Here is a 19,681-nt window from a genome sequence, read left to right as displayed (position 1 = left end):
CACAGACACACACACACACAAACAAATTCTTATCTCTGGGCCTCCCTTATTGCTCCTGTTTGTATTCAAAAGTGGAAACAACATTTAGCCTTCTTAGTGGCCAACTGATTACATCCACTGACACATTTAAAGGTTGACATGTGCCCTCGTATTTGAGCATATTGGAAGCCCTCGGGCCTGACACCGATAGGCTTTCGCTGTGCTACTTTCAACCCAATTGCAACACATGTAATAGCTATTTCCACACCACGGTCTGCTAGTAACCCCTCATCGTCAATCATGTGTGTAATTGGTGCAACAGAGGCAGCAGAATGCTTCATTAAAAGTGTGTATAGCTGATATTCAGTTTCATATGCAGGATCTTAAAAAAATGACTACATGTTACACCAGGAAGTCAAGCTTACTGGAACAATCCACTGGACTTCACAAAGAATACAAAGGAAAACATTGCTGTGAAGTTTGACACACCACTTTTGTCTGTGCTCCAAAGCAAAAAAAAAGTAGCATATGGTAAAAATTTGCAGAAGCCTTACCCATAAGACATGGCCTTAAAACTCAACACTTGTTTTTGCACTTTCACAACTCAAACCACAAGAGCAAGAAAGCTAGCTGGAGTTTAAGTTAGCTAAACTGATAATATAGGTGGTATCTGAAACCTCAAGCTTTAATACTAATCATACTAAGTATGACGTCAAAGTGAGTATATGGTGCATATCCAACTCATAGTGTGCAATTTTGTGTATGCAAGAAATGCCTGGATGTATACTTAATTGGCCATCATTTTTAAGCATAATACAGGGGGCTTAGTTGTCATACTCTACAACCCCACAATGCATTGTTGCTCCTCAGTCAACCAGGCAACAAGGGGCGTATGAATGGAAGTAATCGTACAGAAATACTTTTTATTTGACTCTGAAATGTTTGATGAAGTCTTATAACTCGGAGGGGATGTGTATTCATATGTTGCTATAACAGTGAGGTTGGCAGTATGCAGTCCTGTTTAAGTATGTAGAAGACTGCACATTAGCATGTTGTTTGGGACACAGCCTTAGCCAAAGATAGACTTAAATGATAAGTTGTCGCTGTTACCCTTTTTGTTGTTATTTAATGCAAGAGCCAGAATTCCCATCACTAGCTCGAAGGAAACGAGCTAGCTGGAGTTAGCAGAGTAGAATTAGCTGCAATCCCAACCTTAGCTTTTGAGTCAAGAGGAAGTCATGAAATATGTCTTGTCTTCTTTGTAGATATTGCATTTGTTCCCTTGAGACACTTTAATACAAAACATTTATTTCATAGTCATAGTCTATTAAGCAAACGAGTCAAAATGTGTTAGCCTTCTTTGCCTTTCCTGCTTTCCTTTCAAGCTTTTCTGTACTTGTGCACATGTGCCTTCTGGCTTTGTAGGCCAGTAAAGAGGTCAATAGGAGAGACATCCATCCAATAGCCTAAATATAGAGGAGTTATAATCATACTAGTAAATAGCATTTTCGGTAATTCTGTAGAAAGATTATGACATAGTGCACTGGCTGATCATGCACAAAGGCTACAGTAAATTTATCTTCCAAACAGCACACCACTCTGAACCTTGACCTTTAGGAAGACTGTTTGGACAGCCATGAAGCTTTGGTGTGGGGCTACTGGGAACCATTTTTATTGGCAAAGATAACCTTTAACTTGAGAGGTATATGAAGGCTGCGCTGGATTGTTGGTTCATTACAGCCATCCCTGCGGAATGCAGGGAAGAGCCGACTATTTTTAGTGTTCTCATGGAGCTTTGGGGGTTTTATCAGATGATGTAATGAGTTGATATTGTCTCTCTGTCAGCTTGCTCACAGGAGCGCAGTGGAGTAATAAGAAAGGGAACTTACAATCAAAATGGAATTACTGTCAGATATTGATGGAATCCACACACCGCACGCCTCAGTTGAGATGTCACACCTGCATGTATGGCTCCCATACACATACATGATCTGACAGCAGGATACCATGCTATGACAAAAATACAGTCCCCATGGTGGGTAAATTTCTGTAAGAGTAACCAGAATGCGACAATAGTTGGAATGGGAAAGAAAATTATATATCACAGAGAATGGAGAATAAATTGTTTTCAATGGAATGGAAATGGCAGATCTTTGATTATGGTGGATGCATTTCAATACAGACTAAGCATGTTAGAAATTGGAAATCGGGCCTTGTTTAGCTAAGTGGTTAGAGCATGCGCCCCATGTTTAGGGGCTACAGTCTTTGTTGCTGGCCCGGGTTTGATTTCAACCCCAGGCGGCCCACTCTTTCCTCCCTATTTTTCATTTCTTTCACTACTGTTTTATCAGATCAACGCAAAAGTGCCAAAAAATACCTAAACAAAACAGTGCAAAATGCAACTAAGGAGCAGGTACAGTAGTGCTTATATTATATGGAAACAAATATGTGAATGAACTTACTAATTCTGCAACATTTACTAATCAACATCTCAAGTGTCTCAAATCTTTAAAACCCTTTTCTAACATGTCTGCTTCTCTTTATTTGTGGTGTAATTATCCCATAATGCTTTGTAAAGTCAGTGTATATGATGTGTTAAACCCACACACACACACACACACACACACACACACAAACACACACACACACACACACACACACAGAAAACGGGCCCGTTCTGAGCCATTATCCCTAGTCTTTGTCACATCTGCTAGCTATTAATCAGCCCCCACTTAGCTCATCAACAGGCAGATTGAATAGAGGAACAACAGCAGGTAAACATACTGGAAGGTGTATCAGCACAATCACTTCCCGCCTTCTAGATCATTCCCTCTGATTGGAGATTAATGTGTCCATCTGGACCACATTACAACTTTGAAATGTTGTAAAACTTTCTGTTTGATTTCGCCGAGATGCACGGAGGTTCAAACAGGGAGATAAAATAAAGGTAATGTGTTTGGAGGGCAGCTTTTATGTAGCAACAAAAAAACTGTCATAATGGGAAAGGTCACAGGTTTGATGCAGCCGTAAATGAATTGCCAACATGGGAGCAGATGGTACTCGGATGGGAACTATTGCAAAACTTTCATTACTCATTGCTTCTAAACAAAAAAATGTCATGGAATTTCCATGTATAGCTTAGAAATAATGGTTTATTATTGTGTATGTAGGATACAGCAACTATCAAACGAAGAAAAACAATTAGCAATAAATGCAATGTCCAATATGCTGCTGCTAAGACCTTCGATGTCTCCTCTAACTTCTAAGTTCTCCCAATAACGAAGCATTGACTAACACTCTTATGACCTTCAGACATCCAAAAATCAATGTGAACGATTATTTCAGTATGTGACAAGCTGAAAATGAACTTGAGCACTGCCTCAGCATAAAGAGGTTAAACTAATTGGGTGTGTGTTAGTGTCAGAGAGTAAATGCATACTGTATGTGTATGGGTTTCCACATTGACAGCTGACAGTATATCTCTTCTCCATTGACTTCCTTCTGGCACAACCTTTACAGTTCGTGCAAATTATGTCCGTTCTACTTGCAAGAAGGGCTGTTCCCAGTGGAGCATGAGCAACCCTAATTGCTCCTCCCCTCTTTGCCATTTGCTGAAATCAGCTTTGTTATAATGTTAGGGGATGCAATGTTAATGATTCATTTCAGTTAGATTGATTTGAAGAGCTTTTGTGCAGGACAGAATGAGATAAAACTAGCTTATTAAGGGTTTTTTCTCTCTCAGCAAAAGCTGATATCTAGCAAAATATTCAACCTGAATGTTACAGTAGCCTAAAGGTGAAAGAAGCACATTTGTGAATAGCTGGTCAGCAGTTAAAATATCTGAACCTGCTGGAAACGTGGCCTGTGTAGGTGAAAACAAGGGAGAATATGTAATGTGCTCCCTCCATCAAGAATTACTGCCAAAGTGCCCTTTATAAAAGCACTTAACTTAGGCTGCTTTGGTGGAAGCTGTTCTGCGAATAACTCTGGAGACATATAAAGGTCCTGTGAGCCTCTCCAGTAAGAATGTGAAACAGGTTGTTGCTGAAAAGAGCATGCATGTCTGCGAGATCGTCCTTGGATGGATGAGTGTTTTATAAAAGGCAATTGGATGTTTAATGAGTTTGCAAGGTCTGCTTGCACTTCTACTTAACAGTTTATTCTTTCATAGACAGTGTTGTTGATGAGGGGAGTCAAACTCTGGAAAAAAAAAATGGTTTGTTTCTCCTTTCATAAATGTAAGATAAAAAACACAGCGTCTTAGTGATTTGGTCTTCTTTCCCTTCAGGTAAATGCTCGAGACTTCTCCAAGGTCGACCATGGCGAGGCAGTGGTGGAGGCCATCAGGCGAGACCCCATCGTTGTTCAAGTTCTTAGGCGGACCCCAACCAGAGCCACGGCTTCTGTTGCACACAATCACAGTGGAATGCCAGAAGATGTGTGTGTGGTGGATGTTTGCACACAGACAGACATCACCTTCGAGCACATCATGGCACTGGCTAAGCTCCGGCCTGCGACTCCACCCGTCCCTGATATCTGTCCTTTTCTTTTGTCTGACAGGTAAGGGAAACACCTATAGCTAATGCAAAGAGTTCTAGCCTTCCATATAATGAAAGGTTGCTGAATGTTAATGCTTAAGGCTAAGATTACATGAACTGGCTCAAAACTGTTATCCAATATTTTCTTATTTGGAACTAAGACTTTTTATTTTCATTTAAAGTGAAAGTGGAATGAAGTTTCATTTCAAAGTAGTTATCAAGCAGTTGTATCACAGTGTGGAAATCCTCAGCAAGGCTAAGTACTTTGTCCCTGTGATATCATTATGCAGAACCAAACCCTCTTGCAATAATTGCTTCTGTGTGCTACATCCATTTTCTTTAATGGGAGCTTTAGCTGGGCGATTAAAAGCCAATGGCCTGATAGAGCAGGCATTCTGGCGCTCCCTGCATTCTGTGCCTATTTATAGGGCATTGCTGGGCGAGTGATGAAATCTATTTGTCGTATAAAACTAAGAATCTGCCAGTCTTAGTCAATGATCATGGCGAGGAAGTTATTATGATGACAATTTACAGAGGTCACAGCTTCAATGAGGTGAATGTTAGCTGTGTGGATTGGTTGTTGAAGTTCCTAACAGAGACCCATAAAGTACTTTAACACTGCAAGCTTTTTCATATGGTTTTGGTATGTTGAATAATCATATTACAAAGGTTGCATTTTTTTCTTACTTTTCTTGACTTCTCAAAGATGTCAGAAAGCCAAAGGTAATCAACACAGTACGACTTGAATGAAATATAAAAATAAAGATAACGTGAAGTCATCTGCATATAAGCATATCCATGAGTGACACTTAACAAAACTTCTTCCCCCCTTTTTCCCTCTAGCTGTCATTCAATTCACACCATGGAACATGAGTATTATGAATGTCCAGAGTACCTGTCCAATACCCCAGCAGAAGTGGAGAGGACTGAAGAGTACGAGTATGAGGTAAGATTTATCATCTTTATACTGTATGAGTGTTCTTATATCTACTGTATCTGGACAGTAAAACATATTCTTGCCCCTTTGGCCTGTTAGTCTGTTAAGAACTTGTCCATTATGATATAACTGGATGGGATTTGTAGGAAATTTGGTATAACTTCAAATTCCAAAAAGAAGCAGCGGTCTAACATCACCTTAAATAATGTACATATTACATAATTTACAAATTATTTAAGAATATCAAAAACGGCAGAATTAGTGTGCAAGAGACTTAATTCTAATAATCGTTTCCTTTTTCTCTCTCCCATCTTTAACTTACATTTTTATACTGTTAGGTATTCAATAAGGTATACAATATCCAAAAGATAATTAAGGAAAAACATTTTTCTCCATTGAATTGACTTTTCATACACGCTCCCAAGAGGATCAACCCCTTGGTTAACTTGATTTCACCGTGCCGCGTATACAGCTGTTAAATGTAGGATAAATATTGGAAATTATTAATCAAACTTGTATAATACACGAGCTGCAAATATAACAATAATAATGCAACACAGATGCAAATTTGTGATGAAATCTGAGCCTTTAAGCTGTTCATTAATTGATAAGGCTCAAGCTTTTCTATTAATACAGTTAGTCCTGAGGGCACATTTATTTAGGCAGTACACTATCCCATGAGACATACCAAGGCTAGACCTGACGTATAATGCTCATCAGTCCCACAGCAACACAGGAAAAACTGTCCACCACTGCATTACAAGAAAATTGGCTGCTCCATGTTAATATTCTATCTCCAGTAGGGACTGTTATGTGTAACATGGCAAAGTCCCTGTGTTAAGGTGGAAGGCTTTATTTATATAATGGTACAAAAAGAAAAACCACTCCAAATGGCCTTACAAGTGTGTTGCATTCACAGGCCAATAGTTTCCCATTTATCATGCACTGTCCTTCAGGATTGTTGGTGTCCCTTTCCAGACAGCCACTTGAAGCTGAACAGAAATTGTGAGGATGTTCTAAAAAGAAGGTACTCACTAGTATGACAATGGATTTGGTGAGTTTGTCAAGCCGAAACCAACAAAATAATTGCTCAGCCGAACCTTGCACACCTCACAATGTGACAGAATGTTCTAACCTTCCCCTAATTAATGGCCTTGGTCATTTTTAGTATTACGTTCTGGCTGGTGAATTATCTGCCATCTATTGTATTCATTCATTAAGGTCTCATCCTCAAAATTTGAAGCTTCAAGTTTAGTTTTTAGTGCACAAAAAAGAAGAGTTTTAATAGGTGTGCTCTTCCAAATGGTGAAACATATTAAACTCACTCTCTTACTCTCAGACACATGTCTGATTTTAAGCAACTAAAATAGCTAAATTTTTGTGTTAGCACATGTCACTAAAATATCCGACCTTTGGTTTATGGCCTTCTGCCAAGCTAGCAGTTCTTTGAATTGTCCTTTAAGCCAATGCTAATGTTAAAATGCTAACATACAATTTAAATGCTAACTAGGGTGTAATTGGGGTGTAGGATGATGTCGATTCACATTTACATTTAGGAGGTTGTAAAACAAAGTATTGCGGCTGTGGCTCAGTTGGTAGAGTCATCGCCTCTCAAACAGAAGGTCGAGGGTTCGATCCCCAGCTGAGCAACATGTCCGATGTGTCCTTGGGCAAGACACTTAACCCTGCATTGCTCCTGCTGCTTCGGTGGCGGTGTATGAATGGATTAGTGTTGTACTTACTCTCTGATGTATGTCGCTTTGGATAAAAGCGTCTGCTAAATGAAGATTAACTTAAAGGAAATTAAGTTAGTTTAAATAAATCTTTGGGGAGCATAAATGGCTGTACACAATCCTGCTCCGTAGATTTTAAAGGCATAAATGATAAGACTGTCAACTTCTGCCTGCTTCTTTATTCATACATATTTTGTTTAGTTCCAAGTGTGTTTTCTAGCAGTACCCTGCTACATAGTCTTACTAACTCAAAGAGTCAATGCTTTCTGCTCACAAGTTTCTCCATTGTGACGAATACATCATGCCACTCTGACAGTAGACTTCGAGGTCATGCTGGGTGACAGTGATGGCTGACGTTTTTCTACTATCAGTTGTCCCCCATGGTTTAATGGGCACTTCCTGGTTCAGTGAACTGCATTGTGGGTCATTAGGATTCCTCTGCTGCCAGCTGTGGCCTTACCTTAAAGCGTCATCTGGATGAAAGAGTCTCCAGTGTGTGGTTGGGGGTGGAGGTGAAGGGCTTGTGTGCGGTGATTGTAAAAGTATGAGAACAAGGTCGGCATTACAAAGCTAACACACATACTGTCAAACTCCCAACCCCCACCCGCCAGACTTACACACACCAAATCAGCCTTCCTCACTTACCTCTCTCCATCCATGTGTATCAAACTGAAACATGAATGGCTTTCCTCTCAGATGAAAAAAAAGGTCTACCATTCTCAGAAACATTACTTCTGACAGGTTTAGCTTCGCTTCCATCTGATTGTCCAAATGGCTACTCCTGCTGTTGTATAATTTCTGGCACTTCTTGAAAATATATCAATTTATTAAAAAGCCAAGTAGCAGATAATATGTATATAATGTGGATGCATTGATTGTGTTGTGAAATAGCAAACTGTTATAATCCAATTAGCAAACTGTTATAATCAAATTCCCAGAGTTACTTAAAACACAGTTGTGAATGTCTCAACAGCTGTAACCCCCTTTGGATATTAGTATCTACTTTCTAGGAAAACAATGTTTGAATGAATAAATAATTCAGATTTTAATGAATGCTCAGTTAGGTCATCAGCATATAAAGAAAAGCTAATTAAGTGGCAGCAGTTTGTGAGAAAATAGCCAGATAGCTTCTGTTTGCCAAATTAGTCAAAATAAACACGTCTCAATTATGGATAGTCATGGATAGGGTGCTAAACATCAAAGGCTGGATTTTTTTTTAAATCCTCAAAAGCAAAAAAAAATATTGGTATACAAGAGATGGTACAACAACGGCCTAAAGTTATTTCTCTGCAAGTATAAAATGAAAGAATACAAAGAAGAAAGAAGTGTTTCTACGGTGTGTATCAAGCACTGACAAACACAAAAGCAAGAAAGGAAGAGTACACTTGTGATTTAAAGATGCCTGTCCATAATGTTTGGGACTCAGATGCAAAAATGTTCAGACTCAGTTCACAGCAAGCATGACCAGGGTCTGTACTATCTATTGATAAGTCAAGCACCAAAAACCTTCTTTCTTATAATACAATGATGCAACAAGATCCCATTTTGTTTGGAAATTCTCTGATAAATGCCTTCACCTTTCTAAATCCATATATCAAGTCTGTAACAGGTTTTCTCTTAAAAATCAATAGTCTTTAACCCAATCCAAGATAAGTATAATAGTGTAATCCAGGTTATTTCGTCACCACTGTGTCATCATCAAATACTTTGCATAGAGGTTTTTGAAGTGACCGTTCCCCCATAATGTAGCTCATTGGTTTGCATAAACCAAGAAGCACTTCAGCAGATGGGAAAAACAGCACAATGAGACACCTGTCATTTAGAATCATTTGTAAACATTTCCTTGCTGAATAATCATCAGTACACCTTAAAGATTGTGGCTGTAAAAAGGTGACAGCGGCAAGAATAGCATCATCTGCACAAGGGGACATAATGAGGATATTAACATTAGGAATGGCAGGAAATGATTTTCAATGAAACATTAAGTAATCGTTAAGTGCATATTAGACTGAAATGTTACCAACAGATGTTTAATGTGGCTCTAAAATATATGTCTTCATTCCTCATTTACCTTGGCAGCATGTGGCCAATGTGATCTCTCCTGCTAAAAATATGGAAACCACATAAAGGAAATTAAGAAGATAAATTCTATGAATTTTCATCAAACATTATAACCCACATTAAATTAGTTTCAATGTCGTATGTTTGCCATAATTTACACTCCACTGTGGCACATATTTGGATCCAATGATCCCTAGTCGAGCCTTTCTGCACCCGCTGATCTAAACATCTGGATCCATTGCTTGTTGCTTCATCACGACAAATAAATCCTGTAATCCATTAAAACAAAACATATTCATTGTACACTGATATTAAGATAATAGAGCCATTTGATCCAACCACCAGGGTTTGTAACAATCCAGAACTGTATTCAACTGCCGAGGAGTATGGGTAGTCAAAACCAGTGCAGGGTGATATAATATTATAAACTCCTAATATTCCCCAACCTTTGAAGGTCAGGGTTGTCTGCACAGGGGGTTAAATGCCACAGAAATTAATTACTTCCCCTGTCAATCTTTGCTATCGGGGTTTCCCATGACAGCAAAAAAAAGGGGGGTTGGGGTTTGAGTCTTGTAGCCCCACTGGCACCCCCCCCCCCCCCCCCCCCCCCCCATTCTCCTCCTTTTACAACTCTACTGCACTGAAATGAATTTGGCAGCAAGGGGTTAATAAAGATTACCCCCGGAGTTATCTTTATGTGATTACCTTTATACACAGTGGAGATCAAATGGAGCCAGTCGCGAGTCGGGGCTAAATTTAGAGACGGAGTTCCTTTGGGAGGGAACAAGCCAGTAAAATACCATCAATGTAGACATGAAAGAGCTGACCTGTTTATTGCCACATGCTGGTTTTGGTTTGATACCTACAGGGTTTTTTCCCCATTGATGTACAGAACACATGTTGGGTCCAAGTCTGTGTTTTTTGTTTTTTATATACCTTGTTTAATTGTGCAGTACTTTGTGCTGTGTTGCCGTATATTGTGCCTACCCTTAATTTTCAATGTCATTCCCACTGCTAAGCTAAGCCTAAAGTTGTGGCAGCTTGTGAGTCAGCACAGGCTTACAAGTAGACCAAGAACACAAGGAACAGAGGGGGAGACATTAGACCCCCTTAATTTCTGCCCAGAAGATATACCCTCTTTAATTCTTTCATTGGTTACATTTGGGTGATGAGACTGAAAGGTATTGTCGAGGTTAGAATTGATGCACAATGTAGCCATCCTCACAAGTTTATTATCATTCTGTGTATGTTTTAGGTTGCCGGGTTATTGTCAGTAGAATATTAACATAGATCATCTTTGCCTAAAGCAAAACTTACTACTTATGACCACAGAGCAACAAAACGCTCCCAGAGTTATTAGAAATTATAATGTAGTGCATACAAATCAAGTTGAACCTCATCTCCCATGGGCCCTGTCATTTCTGCTGCTCTGTAAAGCAGCTGAATAGACGACATGTTTGAAAGGATGCTCTATGGTTTAGAAATCCATCAAATCCACTGGGAAAAACCCTGTAGTGTCATAACAGGTGCACCATGAGGCAAGGTGTGATTTGGAATATTTTATGTGTTTGTGTGTGCAACAGGAAGTGGAGCTGTGCAGGAAGAACAGCCAGGAGAAGCTTGGCTTGACGCTGTGCTACAGAACTGACGATGAGGAGGACACTGGCATCTATGTCAGCCAGGTAGGAACAGATATCCCGTTAATTTGTCCAAGTTATGTCTTCTTCTTTTTTAGAACTGTAATACATATTATTTCATTTACTACACTGACATTTAAAGTGGAGAATTATGTCACCTGAAGTTGTTGAAAATAATCGAATACGATAAAAGCTGTCAGATTGGATGAATTCTTGAAAACCTCTTTAACATTCAAACCTTGGTTACTAGGGGCGCCATCAGGTGTTTTTTTTTTTTTTTTACTAGGGTGGCCTTATTATGGCTCTGACCTGTGCAGGCATGACATAAAGTCTCAGGGACACACTACATGTACAGTATGTCCAAAGTCAAAATTTAAGGTACTACTTTAAAAGGAAATGAGCTGCATTAAAATGCAGAAAGAGCTACTGGCATCCTGCTGCAACAACCCAAATAGTTTATTTTAACCTAAGTACTGCCTCGGCCAAGGCAAAATGGCAATAGTTTAGGATTGTGGGTTTGCACTAGGGGTGGCCAATCAGGTTTAAAGGGGGGCCCGTAAAAAAACAACAACTGCCAACCTTCTAGACACACCCCTGCTTACCATATTAAACTTTTTAGATTTCCTGCCAAACAATTATCTTCCCTAAAATGTATTCACTGTACTGTAAACGAAAATGACGTGTGCTGGAAAAGCACTGGAGTATAAGCCTTGATGAGGGCTGATATGGAAGCATCTTTCATGTTTCTTCGATTGAACTCCGGCACCCATGATCAGTTTCCTTCCTAGCAATGTATGAAACCCCATTTGAATACCCATCTTTACATCGTTGCACAGAGAGCAAGACGAACTGAATTAGAGAAGAAGGAGAGAGAAATGTTTGCCAGTCAAATATCAACTCCAAATGAGCCACGCATGGCCAAAGAGGAAGTCAGGTTTGAAATGCGATTCCCGTTTTCTGTCATTCTCATTTCTCCTCCTTTCACATGTTTTTAATTGAAGGTTTTAATTAGCTCTGAGCGACACCCTTCACTCCCCCCACACTGAATGTTAAATGACACATTATCCCATTTCCTGTACCCCATCTGAATACCAAACATACGACACAAAGACATATTACAGAGATTCCTTTTAGAAATGTGTTTGCAGCTTTGAAAGAATTACACTTCCTTTTGCAAAATTGTTAATAAGACAAATTTAAACAAATTATTTCTGCTTCTGAGACAAACCTGAGTGAAGGATGGAATTATGGGAGCTTTAAGTACTACAAACTGAGTGAATTAGACATGAATAAAAGCTAAGTGCAGGTGCAGTTTCAATCCCATTATAATGAAGGGAAAGTGTGAGTAAGCTGTTCTGAGGATTAGACAGCTGCTATAATAATGTACATGGTACAGATGTGCAGTGGATTTAGTTCCAATTACAATTTTTAAAATGACTCGACAGGTATTAATGTGGTTTCCACTTGTTCTTCCACCATGAATGTTTACTCTACATGTTAATACAAAACCACAAACAACATTAGCACCTGCTGAACCTCAACAGAAGGTGAAAGCCAACCGGCAGAAAGCGTCTATTTTCATACGTTTGATAAAAGGATAAAAATGCTAATTTCCCCCTCATTAAAATGTGTGGATGCGTAGTACTTTCAGGCAGGAATTATTTTTCTCCACTTTTTGTTTTCCACATGTAGCTCTCCTTCTCTTGATCTCCAATGCGTGAACAACAAAGTGTATGAAATGATGAATGAGGGGCTCGTAGTGTTGTTGAATATCCACTGGGATACATTTTGAAAAATAGAATCATATCTGTGCTGTAGATGTTCACCATTCAAGTTGTTTTTTTCTCTCCACTGTCTGCTATTTTGTATGATGTCAAGGACTTAGTTGTTATCCCCAGCCAGTGTCTGTCACCTGCTTTTAAACCGGGTAAAAATGTTATCCTAAGAAGCTCTGAAACCACCGATATCATATGGGGAAAAAAACAGGGTTGTCAGCACAAAAATAAGCATCTTGTCTTAATGATAAAGGCCTTTTATGACAGCAGAGATCAGAGAGATCAGAGTGGCACATCAGTTGGGTTTCTTTTCGGGAATACAGAGATACACAATGACCGGCTGTCAGAATTGACTTCCTTACTGTTTTTCTTATAGGTGGAGCCAAACAGCATAGCAGCAAGAGATGGACGCATTAAAGAAGGAGATCGTATTCTACAGGTGCGTATTTTCATCTCAGTGTCCAAGTTATAGGAACAACACATGGCTTCAAACTTGGTAAACCTGGTTGCATGTGTTACCTCTCAGTGTTTTCATATAAAGAATTTTCTGTTTCCTTCTTTTTTTTTCTCTGTGTTGAACAATAAGCCAAGGATGAACCGCTAAATGACGCTCGCTGTAACAGTCTTTTAAGAGGATACCCAAGCTCCTGCTTTCCCCAGTCTGGCTGAGCTTATGTATATTTAATCACCTCGTTTAACCAGGGAAATTAAAGTCCTTAGTAGCTGCTACATCAGGCACTATATCATCTCTAGTCTTCTCTGTCTCGGTCTTGCTCTGTCTCGTAATGCGATCTCTGCCCTGGGGTCTGATGCTACAATCATGTGCTCCTTAGATTGGTCCCAGTTTCCCCAGTTGGAAGTAGCTCCAGTAGCTTTATGTTGTAATATCAAGACAACGTTGACACTTTGAATAAAATATAAATGATATCTTACTGCTTTCTTTCTTTCTTTCTAGATCCTTGCTTTTGTTGTACTCTCTGATGGACGTTGCTTTGGATAAATGCTAAATATTTTCTTATTTTCCTTAATGCCTTTAAAAAAAAAAAGACCTCATTCAGCCCGTATACTTCTGTGTGTTCATATTCATGTCAGTTTTTAATTCAAGAATATACAATATGCACTCTTATGGCAGTGTATAGGTTTATATGGCTATATTGTCTACATTTAGTTAATACCTTTACAGGCCTGACCTCAACTGCCCTGTTGATTAGTTAATTGATCACACCTTCCACCTCTGACTGCCTTTTTCTGATTGGCTGCTTCTGTCAGGGGTTAGGCCTATTTAAGCCTCCAGAGCCACACAGTCTGCGAACTGTGCTGATTACTAACAGACATGTTTGCAACTGAAGAGGCCTGCTGTCCTTTGTTAGCTTGCAGGCATGATTGAGAAATTGTTTTACAGAGATGTGTGTTGTTTGTGAGGGAGGGACACGTGAACAGAAAACACATTTTCCCCTGAACCGTTTTGCCCTGCCCCTTGTTTTTCCAGGTCTAACCTACCTAAAAAGCCTTTTTTTTTTTAAATAATCTTCAAGACCAGAAAATTGGGAACAGTAGGATAAATTGGGAGATGCTTTTGAAAAATAGAGAGAGGTTAGAACTCCGAAAGGTTTTAAGACTGAAGCAGAGCTGGATAAACGCTGAAGCTCCAGAGTCGGAGACATAGCAACCTGCGTGCACATCGACTCAAGGAAGGAGAGGGCAGGGGGAGGCAGCGCTCTCCAGTGTTTTGAATTTGGACAGCAGAACCAATTTTAAACACTACATGTCAGTGACATTTTGGTTACTGATTAAAAAAATGTATGCAAGAAAATAGTTTGGTGTCCTCCATGTGTATCCTCCTAGAAGGCTACATCTCTACTTGCTTCCAGTCTGAACCAATGTAACAACATTACCTCCTCTCCATATTCATTGTTTATACTACATCTCTCTTGAGTACCCCCATCCTCTTATCGAGTGTTTCTGTGTCCCAGTTGTGTGAGTGATTGTGGGTAGCAGGGCCGGCTGTACTCCTGGCCCTATTATCTTCTCCTGACAGGCCCATTACTCTCGTGAGGAAAAGATGAACGCCACCTGTCAAAGAACAGTTAATTGTGTGTCTGGATGTGTGGTGAGAGCGGACTCTGGTGAGGTCGGACTACGCACACCAAATTGACTCTCCTTACCTATAGCGCGTAGACTACCCATTCCTTTCAACGTCATCGTGAGAAGTTTAAAGACCTAACTGGCAGAGAGGCGTAAAGACAGGAGGTAGAGGAGACATGCAGAGAAAGTGAAGTGTTGAAAAGAGACAAATGGAGGATGATAAATGGATGGAAAGAGTACAAGAAAGAAAAAAGTGTCAATGTATGATTACTCAAGGTGTGTCTTGTAGGAATGGAAACGATGGTTAGACGTATTATGCCTCTTCTTGTATGTCACTTTAATTGAAGATTATGATGGTTAAATTACAGATTGTTCTGTCAGACTTTCTACAAGTCCATTCCTCTTAACATGACCGTCTCTACCTGTCTTACATGTACAGATAAATGGCTGCGAAGTTCAAGACAGAGAGAAAGCCGTTGCCTTGCTGTCAAGTGAAGAAGTAAGGAGCATCATACTTCTGGTGACAAGACCAGAAATTCAGGTAAACACTCACACACATACACAGCCTTGTTGCCCTATCTTGACAACCTATGTCATGTCAAATAACAACAGCTGCCTGCTAAGTGCCTTTTCCTTTCCTTCAAACTGTCATCTAGATTGGCTGGTGTTTTCTACACACACACACACACACAGGCACACACGTACAATACAAAGAGAGATTGGTTTCTGACAAGAAGTTGTGATTTCAGCTGGAGGAGGAGGTATGGCTGGATGATGAGCAGCAGCAGCTTGTAGAGGAGCTGAAGATGGAGATCCTAGAGGAGAGAAGGAAGCAGAAGGAGCACAACTTTGACAGGGGAGATGAGGTGAGAGTCTAAGCTAGGGAACACTTGTCAAAACAAGAGATAGAAATTGTGAATAAAGAGTCAAATGGTTGACAGGAGGGAAGAGGAGACCTAAAGAGGTTGGTTACCATCTTTCCAATCCCAACAATCAATATCCTGATGATTTTTGGAGCGTCAATCAAAAGCCTGAATTTAATGTCAACATTTGAACAACTCTTGGTCTCATTAATAACTAAGAATTATTCCCATATGATTGGCAAAAAAAAAGAACCTGATAGCAGACATTCTGCGGTTTTGACTAGCATTAAGCTCTCCACTAGCACTGCATCATTGTTGTTTGTTACATTCATATTATTTTTTACCTGTAACTAGTTGATGCTTTTTTGGGGAGTGGGGGATTATCAATTATTGTATCTGAACAGTGCATTGCCTACCATACTTGCCAACACTGATACCGCATTTTGGACAGTTTTTGAGGCAGATACCTATACTTGTATCATTATTTCATCAACGAAGCATGACCAATCGAAACACCTGGTTATATGTCAGACGTTTTATATCCATCAGTCACCGGCCTCATTCCTGACTGCAAAACTCTTTGTATTAGGAACAAATGTCACTTTATATCAATTGTCTGGTGCTGAATCATCCAATAGGGTTACAATATAACATGCTACTTGGCTGATACTTGTTCCTTCTGTAACGTACTGTGTGTCAAACTCTCCTCTCCTTGGAAGCTTTGCAGGTAAATTACATTAAAACATTTTTTTTTAAATCTTTCTTCATCAAATCAGATTGAAGAAGAGACAACAGACACAGCAACCTATTCCTCCAACAATCAAGACAAAGACAGTGGCTTTGGACGCAGTACAGACAGTCCAGAGCACCAACCTCTTCTAGCTAGAATTCACAGGAGGACCCCAGCACACTGCCTTAGGGAACGATGGCGGGCAGAGCATCCACACACAAGACGAGGGACTGTAGTGCCGCCGGACGCTCAGGGTCCAAGGAACCCGTCAAAAGGCCATGAAGGGGTAATCAGTATTCGCAATGGCGGAGGAGGAATTCTAGGGTTAGAGAATCGCTTTGAGCAACTCCTTGAGCTCAAATGTCAAATCCGTAATGGAGGAGAGTGTGGGGTGTACTCCATCCGACACAGTATAGAGTGTAGTCTCACTGAGCAAGCGGGAGGGGATGCAGATGATGTGGATGATGAAGATGGAGGTACAGGAGTGGAGCAGGAGTTGAGGATGCTAAATGAAGAACTGCGTAGCATTGAGCTTGAGTGCCAGAGCATCATGCAGGCACATCAGCTCCGCCAGACCCACCAGGTGGATCCATCACAGTCTCCTTCCTCACCAGGAAGGAGCCCAAAAGATGGACACAAGCGACACGGCAGGTTGGCCGACATCCATGAATACCCAGAGAGATTGGACAGTGATAAGATTAGAGAGAAGGACAGCTCCAGTGCCTACAACACTGCGGAAAGTGCACGGTCGACACCACTTGGTATGGAGAGATCTCCTGATCATTCTCTACAGAGACACATCAGCATTACCAACCAGAAAAACCTCAGACTGGCTTCTTCCACACCGTCCAGCCCCATTCCTATCCCAAAGCCTCAAGGTACACCTAAGGCTGTCAGACCGGCAGACCCAGGGCCTGTGATCTCAAGTAGCCCAGACCAGAGCAACCCTTCCCGATCCGAGTCAGACCCTGCCCTGCCAGCAGACGATGAGAGATGTGAGAAGAGAGGTAGAGCAAGAGATTCCAGGAGGGGGCTTCCCTATGGTTCTACGTACCAGACAACCCCCTATCCTGGCCAGGGAGGATCCAGGCAACTTCAGGTAGGTGTAATTTAGAAGAGATGTGTGAACCATAACATTGAAAGAAAATTTAATTCTAACAATGTTCTCCATTTTGCAGAGCTACGTCCAGCTGCTACAACAGCACTCATCCCTGGAGTATTCCCAGAGCCAGGTGAGTCTGCTAAGCCTCTGCAGAGATCCAGTGCACCGAGGAGGGCGCCCTGGGGAACCCCGTCTGGAATGGAAAGTCAAAGTACGTGCTGACGGCACACGCTACGTGGCCCGAAGGCCTGCTCGTGACCGCATCCTGAGGGAACGGGCACTAAGGATCCGGGAGGAGAGGAGCGGAGGCATGACTACAGATGACGATGCAATGAGTGAGATGAAGATGGGCCGATACTGGAGCAAAGAGGAGAGGAAACAGCACCTGGCAAGGGCCAGGGAGCAAAGGAAGAGGAGGGAGTTCATGCAAAAGAGCCGTCTAGAGTGTCTAAAGGAGGGGCCGGCCAGTGGAGCTGAAGGCAGGAAGGAGATTAATATCTTGGAGCTCAGTCACAAGAAGATGATGAAGAAACGAAACAAGAAGATCCTCGACAACTGGATGACCATCCAGGAGCTAATGAGCCATGGTGCGAGAGTCCCAGAGGGCTCCAAAGTACATAACGCCTTCCTCTCCGTTACAACTGTGTAGCAGACACATAAAGTACTGCAGACTTTAAAGTATTAAACACTTCAACATCAGGTAGCTTGCATTGAAGGAACTACTGTATTATATACAAAAAAGTATCAGGACATCAGTAGCATTCCTGAGTTCACTTTGTAACTTTCACTTTAAGAATGTTTCCTAAGGTCTTTGATGCTGTCCTTCCAAGACCTTATCCATTCAACATGACTTTACACGGTTTTTACACCTGCTTTCAGATAATGCACTAGCAGATGAACAGATGATTTTGGTAGCATTTTGTTTGAGCTGATTCATAAAAAAAAAAAGGTGAAGTACTGACACCATGCTGCTGTGTAGCACCCTTACCAGCGTCAACAGGAACTCTTTGTATACCATGTATTGTGTCTCTTCATTCTCCACTCTTTTGTTTCATTGCATATGAAGAGACTTCACTTGCCTCGTTCAAGGTGGCATTTTTTATAATAAGGGAAAATACAATATTTTTCACACTTTGTACACTAAGTGACTTTTTTGTAAGGGAAGTTTTACACTGAATGTCAATGTACTGTCAACCTATTTACTGCAATTTCTTATTTGTGTTTGTATCACTAAGGTCGGAGTTGACAATATTTGATTGTATTTTAGCGTTTTTATACCAGACCAATGAGGAACTTTAGGAAATTCACTTAAGACAACGACCCTTTCAAGACACATGCATTGAAATGTCCCTTCATTTAGAGTCTCAGTTGAAAGCACTGGAAATATTCTGATTCTATATCTCAAAAGCTGATGTTATTCATGAGCTCGGAGGGCTTTTTTTGAAACAGTTTTACCTCAATTTACAATCTCTGACAAACTTCAATAGAACCTGGTTAAGTTGAACTCTGAAACAAGTTGACCCATACTACAAACCATGAATGTGTGAATTATGTCTAAAATGTTATATAGATTCATATTTATATTGTTTTATTGTCATTTCTATTTATCGTAAATTTGATTTTTTTATCTGTTTATTTTTTCTGTCTGATAAATGTATCACATAAAGTGGCTAACTTTGAAAGGCCAACACAAGGAGCTGTCAAACAAATGTATCATAGTGCAGCCTTTTAACTCAAACCTGCTGCTTTTCACTGTAAAGTTCATTGAAGAGGCCTTGAGTTCAGTATTTGTTGAAGGTGGTATTTGTAATAAAACATCAATAATAATAAAAAACTACTGAGAAAGATTTCACTTTAAGTAACTCATTGCCCTCCTAAAATTCCTCTTTGGTGTTTCTGAAGTTGGACCATCAGATATCAATATAACGGAATAACCTGATGAGAAATCCAAACCACGCCTCTAGTGCCACAGTGAGGTTGATACCTGAGGCTTTTGAGTTAAACGTCTCAACAACTATTGGATGAATTAGCATGAAGTTTGCAAGTTTTTTTCAAAACTTTAGTTTGCCCAAATATCTGCAAAACTTCTTATTCCCATCTGCCTCAGCTCTACATATGGTAAATGCTAATTACAACATGAACATGGCTGTGACCCTATGGTTACCTTTTTTTGTACTGGAAATGCAAGAATTTTCTGTTGAAAATTCATCCAGACTACAGAAAAAAATTCTGTTATCTTCC

The 19,681-nt window shown here is 40.3% G+C and overlaps 1 protein-coding gene across 1 annotated transcript in view; it reads left to right on the top strand.

Annotated features, from left to right (window-relative positions):
• Positions 1-19,274, top strand: part of pdzrn4 (PDZ domain containing ring finger 4) — a 35,850-nt gene extending 16,576 nt beyond the window's left edge. The window contains exons 2-9 of the mRNA XM_061030060.1: positions 4,268-4,539; positions 5,361-5,463; positions 10,832-10,930; positions 13,037-13,099; positions 15,185-15,286; positions 15,495-15,611; positions 16,385-17,437; positions 17,517-19,274. Of these exons, the coding sequence (XP_060886043.1) occupies positions 4,268-4,539; positions 5,361-5,463; positions 10,832-10,930; positions 13,037-13,099; positions 15,185-15,286; positions 15,495-15,611; positions 16,385-17,437; positions 17,517-18,089 (2,382 nt within the window). The 3' untranslated portion in view covers positions 18,090-19,274. The remainder of the gene's footprint in view (positions 1-4,267; positions 4,540-5,360; positions 5,464-10,831; positions 10,931-13,036; positions 13,100-15,184; positions 15,287-15,494; positions 15,612-16,384; positions 17,438-17,516) is intronic.
• Positions 19,275-19,681: the final 407 nt, after the last annotated feature.

This window comes from Labrus mixtus, chromosome 22, assembly GCF_963584025.1.
Source record: "Labrus mixtus chromosome 22, fLabMix1.1, whole genome shotgun sequence".
Lineage (NCBI taxonomy): Eukaryota > Metazoa > Chordata > Actinopteri > Labriformes > Labridae > Labrus > Labrus mixtus.
Note: the sequence above shows the minus strand (reverse complement) of the source record. Positions and strands in the feature narration are given on the sequence as shown.